The sequence below is a fragment of the Tupaia chinensis genome, unplaced genomic scaffold (genome assembly GCF_000334495.1).
Source record: "Tupaia chinensis unplaced genomic scaffold, TupChi_1.0 Scaffold000182_1, whole genome shotgun sequence".
Classification (NCBI taxonomy): Eukaryota; Metazoa; Chordata; class Mammalia; order Scandentia; family Tupaiidae; genus Tupaia; species Tupaia belangeri.
Window position 1 is genome coordinate 3140795 of NW_006159657.1, and position 6499 is coordinate 3147293.

Sequence of the window (6499 nt, forward strand, 5' to 3'; positions counted from 1 at the left end):
AGATGTGTGTGTGTGTGTGTGTGTGTGTGTGTGTGTGTGTGTGTGTGTGTGTGTATGTATATATATATACATGCCCCACATCCCAATAGGTGGAGAAATGGAGGAGAAGGGATTATGATGTGACCATACCCTATTGGGGGTCCTCTGTTCCTCTCCCCCCAACCTCTAGGGTACATATGCTCTTGGACAATAAACAAAAAATCTTGAGACCTTTTATTTTGTTTAGGTAGGCATGTGCTGATGGCATCTAGGGGGTAGAGCCCAGGGATACAGCTAAACATCCTACATTGTCACAGTGGCAAGGAGAGAAACCCGTCAGCCATGCTGGACGTGTTCTTCAAGTTTGGGGGAAATGCATTTGGCTGTTTTCTTATGATCCAGTAACGGGCAAAAGGTCAAACTCCATTGTAATGATGTAGGTTATTGGTATTTAGTCCTGCATTGATTTTGTTAAAGATCAATAGCAAAAGACTGATCCTAGTTGGGGCCAGCCATGAATTATAATGTGAGAAAGTCTTTGTAGAAAGCTAATATCAGGCAGAACTAATGAAGCCTCATTGCATTTTAGGATCACAGAACAGTGACAAAAGACAATTTCTGCTGGAGCGACTGCTGGATGCAGTAAAACAGGTAAGAGGAAAGCACTTGTTTGATGCTGGGGTTGAGTAATAGTGGGAAATAATTAATGTAGAAGCCATTTCTGCCCCTCTCTGAACACAGACTTACTCCTACATTATATCTGGGAGTAGTGAAGTCAGTGGTGTTCCCCAGAAAGTGATAGAGCAGCGTAGGTCTGGAGGGGTTGCTGTGTTTTCAGCTCCCAAATCCTTCTGGAGGAACTCAGTCTTCATGATGTCCCTTTGAAAAGGCATTGATGTGGGTTTCAGTGCCTCACTTCCAAGCTGTTGTGTGTTAGGGCCACTCTTAAGGGTGCAGGGGTGGTGGTTTGGAAATGAGACCCTACGAGCATAGGAACAAGACAGAGAGGAGCAAAGCCATGCCCAGGAGCCTCTGCTGCTGACTGCACCTGTGAGCTTCCTTCAGGTAGGTTCTCCTGTGATTCTGATGCCCAGCTCTGGCTGGGCTTGCAAGGCAGCTGAGACATGAGGCTGCAATCTATTTGCTTCCTGCATGTGCTGAGCACATGCTGCTGTTAGCTCTCGCTTACCACACGTCCACCTGTCCAGGCTCTCTGCTGAGTGCTTTACACGTAATCTGTCCTGCTACCCTGGTAGATCGTTTCTGCAGTTACTTCCATTTTACAGATGAAGAAATAGAAGATCAGAGAGATCCGTTAACCTGCTCGAGGTGTCATAGTAAGTGACAAAACTAGATCCCAGCCTGGGAATCCTAGGAGCTCACTTTTGGAAGGGGTTATTAACAGTTATACGTATGTGATTATCATATAGGGAGGTATGGAATATTTTAATAGCCATGTGTTTTATGTGTTGAAGTAATGGAAATCTGGCATCTACCTGAGCCTTGAGGCATCCTAATATGGTGGAAAGGACACAGGTTTTGGGCTCAGGGGAGCAGAGGTCACACCTGAGTGTGCTGGGCACCTCATCTGCCTTCTCTGAACATCACCCAACTCCTTTGTATTTGGGTCTCTTACCTCCATAGGACTGCAGAGGTTACCACATGTGTTAACATAGGTAGAAGACCTCCCCCTGGCACCAGGTCCATAGTCAGCCTGGAGCTCACACTGTTAGTTTCTTTGTCTTTGCTCCAGAAATGGAAAATATAACAAGAATATGAGGAGGCAGGTTGGAACACTTTAAATGTAGCAGTTAAACAGAAGTAAATTGGGGACCAGCAGGTGGTGTGGTGGTTAAGGCGCTGGACACTCCCGTAAGACCGACCATGGTTCCAGTCCCAGACCTGGTGGCTTGCTTTCTCACTTTCTCTTTCTCTCTCTGGTCAAATTAAAATAAATGGACAAATAAATAAATCTTTAAAAAAATAGAAGTAAATTGGAGCTACTGCTATTATTATTGTTATTATGGGGGCAGGAATTAAAGTATTGTAAACATCTTTAAAAATCAAACTTTATTGATGTGTAATTTACATAAAATGATTTTTACTTTTTTTTTGAGAGATTTTTGCTATAGGATATGTGGTCTCATTGGAGACACACAGAGAGAGAGAGAGAGAGAGAGAGAGAGAGAGAGAAAGTGAGAAATCACCCTGTGTGTGTGGGGGATGCCACATCACAATCCCTTCTCCTCCATTCTCCTCCTGGGGTTTTGGGCACACATGTACACATGCCCAGTGTGAGTTTTAAGCCACCAGTTCTGGGGCCGGAACAGTGGTCGGCCATGTGGGAATCCAGCACCTTAACCAATCTGCCCTGCTGACCCCCAAATAAATTATTTTACATCTACAGTTTAATGAATTTTGACACAGGTATCAGTTAATTTATATAGATGTATCTATTTATTTTTTTTTCATAGGGCATGTGTACTCGCTGGAGAGAGAAGGAGCTAGTGAGAGGGAAAGTGAGAAATCACCCTCCGGTAGGATGGCCACATTGCAATCCCTTCTCTCCCATTCTCCTCCTGGGATTTTGGGCATGTACACACATGTGCCTGGTATGATTTTCAAGCCGCCAGATCCAGGAGATTCAAACTGCGGTCAGCCATGTGGGAATCCAGCGCCTTACCCTCCATGCCACCTGCTGGCTGGCCCCTATTTATTTATTTATTTATTTATTTATTTATTTTAATAACTAGTTTAGGAATCTTGAAAGTCTGCTACCTATAGCAGAAATTCTCTGCCTTTAGAAGAGAATAGTGGAGGGAACCAGCAGTTAGCGTAATGGCTATGTCGCTGGACTCCCACGTAGTCGACTGCGGTTCGTGTCCCGGACCCGGTGGCTTAAAAAACTCACGCCGGGCGCGTGTGCGTGCATGCCCAAGATCCCGAGAGGAGAATGGAGGAGAAGGGATTGCGGCGTGACCATCCCCCCTGGGGGGTGATTTCTCGCTTTCTGTCTCTATGTCTCTCTTTGTCTGTCTGGCGAGCGCACGCGCCCTACAGTGAAAATCTCTCCAAAAAAAAAAAAAAAAGAAGAGAAAAGTGGATAGTGGTGATGGTTACCCAACACTGTGAATTGAATTTTACATTTAAAATTGATTAAAATGGTAAAATTTGCATTATTTGTATTTTATCACAACTAGGAAAAACAGTTTTACCCACCCTCAGTACAGGGTTGTTCAGCACACTGAATGACTTGCTTGATTTGCGCTGTAATGATTTTAAGGCCAGTTGTGACAACTCTGGGGCTCTAGTTAGGGAACCATCATCACCGATCCGTGCAGGTTTTCATTGTCACCTGTGAAGAGTGCTGTTACAGACGATCAGCTGCTAGCGCAGGAGGACTCCCAGCTACCTGCACACGGCTGCGAGCTTTTGTTTTCCTGTCAGCATCGTTTTCCCACAGGTGCACTTCTATACCTGTGGGACACAAGGGCTGCCTTGAGTGGCAGCTTGCAGGCTGTGTGTCCGCCTTTCTGAGTCTTATTCTGACACGTTCACTCGGCGCGTGGAGTTTCCGGCTCCACGTTCCCTGCTGACCCTGACAGTCTGTGTGGCCTGTTCTATAGTTTTGCATGTCCCGTCCGAACAGCTGATCTCAGCGGCTTCTTTTTCTGTGCAGTGCCAGATCCGCTTCGGAGGGAGAAAGGAGATTGCCTCCGATTCCGACAGCAGGTAACTATGCCTCTTCTACAGCCATTTGTCATCAAGACCAAACCGCGGTGAGAGGGCCGGCTACTGTGTTCTGCCTCTGCGGCCAGGAAGTCGCCGCAGGCCACTGTGCAGTGACTGCTTGTCTGAGACATCGCCCGTTTCTAGTAACTCTCCTTCGAGGACTCTATTCTGAGGGGACTACTTGAAATACCTTTCTGTATTTAGCTATTTTTAGGGTAATCTGTAATTATGAAAACCTGGAAACGTAAATACCCAATAATATGAAAATGGTTAATAAGTAGAGTACATCAATGGCACGGAATGTCATATAGCCATTGAAAAGTATGATCATGTGTAATTTGTTTTAGGCAGAAAAGATACATATGTAGAAATTTAAAAATCATATGTAATAAAAATAAAAAACCCAGGATAAGAAATTACAAGGGTGTAGAGTGGCCTCTATTGTGTTAAGCAACTACTCTGCCAAAATGCATGTCAACATATGGACGGGTGGTAGTATTGTAAGAATATTGGGAATCTTTGTGCTTTCTGATTTTTTTTTTCATATTTTTTACTGTGATTACGTGTTCTTTTTTTTTCTTGTAAGTCTTTGTCACAGGGTATGTGTGCTCACTGGAGAGAGAGATAGTGAGAGGGAAAGTAAGAAATTACCCACGGGGGGGGCGGGGAGGTGGGCAGCAGGTGGTGTGGTGGTTAAGGCACTGGACACTCCCACATGGCTGACCATGGTTTGAGTCCTGGACCTGGTGGTTTGCTTTCTCACCTTCCTTCACTCTGTGTGTCTGTCTTTTTCTGGTTAAATGAAATTAAATGAATGAGTAAATAAAATGAAATACAAATAAATAAATAAACATCTAAAAAAGAGAAATTACCCACCAGGAGGATGGCCAAACTGCAATCCCTTCTCCATTCTCCTCCTGGGATTTTGGGCATGCACACACACATACTTGGTGTGATTTTTCAAGTCATCAGGTCTGGGATTCAAACTGTGGTGGGACAGCACCCTAATCACTATGCCACCTGGTGGCCCTTATGTGTTCTTTTATGATAAAAGAAATAACTGCTGAGACCAGCAGATGGTTATGACTCTGGACTCCCATGTATTCGACCTCGGTTTGAGTCCCAGACCTGGTGGCTTAAACTTATGCTGAGTGTGTGCGTGCGTGCCCAAGATCCCAAGAGGAGAATGAAGGAAAAGGGATTGTGGTGTGGCCATCCCCTCTGGGGGTGATTTCTCGCTTTCTGTCTCTGTCTCTCTTTGTCTTTCTGGCGAGTGCATGCGCCCTATAGCAAAAAGCCTCTCAAAAAAAAAAAAGAAAAAGTGTTAAAGGCCCACGTGCAGCGGTGCAGGTAGTAGGGCGCCACTGTGCAATATTGGAGCCACATGAGAGGCCTGGGTTTGGATCCCAGTTTGACCTGAACATGCTGGCTGTTTCCATGATCCTGACGCAGCTTCTGAGGCCTTCCAGAGGGGAAGAATCATGGAGTGATGAGACCCTACTGAGAGTATGTCTCTCACGTTCCCTGTCACTGTCTCTCTTATGAAAGAAAGAAAGAAAATAAACTTTAAAGAAAAAAAGTCCTTGAAAATTGGCATTGATGTTCACAACCCAGGAAAGGAGGACACAGTTGCAGATGCTCATGACATTGACTTGAAGAGATGCATACATTTTGACAAAGGGCCTTGACACAGGTGTCCAGTGTTTGCTGGAAATGCTTGAAGTCAGTCCGAGCTGATTCATATGCTCTGCAGCCCATGAGAGGTGGGAGGAACATTCCAGATGGGAAGGAAAGGGAAGGGAACTTACTTGCTCAGCATTCATTTCTTCCTGGAAACTGCTTGCCTCCACCCTCCCAGCGCAGCCCACCCGCCAGTCATTCTCTTGTCGGTTGTCCAGACCCTAGTTCTGTGCAACCTTAACAGCCATGTGAAAGTGTGCAGAGCTGCACTTAATAGAGCGTGAGGGTTATTTGGAACTGATTTAAATGACCCTCTCCCTCCCTCCCACCTCCCGTCTTTGCTCTTTTCTCCCTTACATTTATCTCTGCCCAGCAGGCCATTTCCATTGTGTCTGTGATCTGTCTCTTCACTGTCAGCTCAGCTCTGCGCAGGCAGGGGCATTTTGCTGTGTTGTTGACTGATGTATCTCTCCAGTGCCTAGAGGGAGAAGCATCTAGAAGGTGTTTGGTAAAGATTTGTCATCCTACGAGCCTGTGTATTCTGTTGAACTGTAGTCAAGCGTTTAAGTATCTTTGCTACCATAAGGTTTTGAGAGCAGAGAGCTACTTCTCATTTTTTTTTTTCTTTAACAACCTTTTTGTGTTTGCCATGCACTAATTCTCAGTATGTTTATATCATTAGATCATTAGACTGCACCTGGCACCTGGTTATCTCACTTTCCTTCACTGTCTCTTTTTGGTGAGCACAGATGCCCTTTAGCAAAGGTTTAAAAAAAAAGTAATAATAACAATAAAGTAAATTAAATAACTATTTTAAAAAAATAATAGTGGTTATTGGCTTAACCACAGTGGTGTGCACTGCTAGCATATTGCTGTTTAGAGGCTGAGGCTAAATGAAAGTCCCAGGTTCAATTCCTATCCCAGTCTAAGTGGACTACAGGGAATGTTGCACCCCTGTGGTCCTGGCTGGCTCGCTGGGTGGCTGAGTTGGGAGTGGGGATAGTAGAGAATCCCGACAGGGTCAGACTTCCTCAAAAATCAATCAATTGGGCCTTTTTGGCCGGAACCGCCTTCTAGTAATTAACCAAAATGTCGAATACAAAGGGAA

General features: G+C 45.0%; 1 protein-coding gene across 1 annotated transcript in view; it reads left to right on the forward strand.

Annotated features, from left to right (window-relative positions):
- The first annotated feature begins 531 nt into the window (after positions 1-531).
- SNX29 (sorting nexin 29) overlaps positions 532-6499 on the forward strand; it is a 535094-nt gene continuing 529126 nt past the window's right edge. Inside the window, exons 1-2 of the mRNA XM_027771071.1 lie at positions 532-630; positions 3659-3711. Coding sequence (XP_027626872.1) covers positions 547-630; positions 3659-3711 — 137 coding nt within the window. The 5' untranslated portion in view covers positions 532-546. The remainder of the gene's footprint in view (positions 631-3658; positions 3712-6499) is intronic.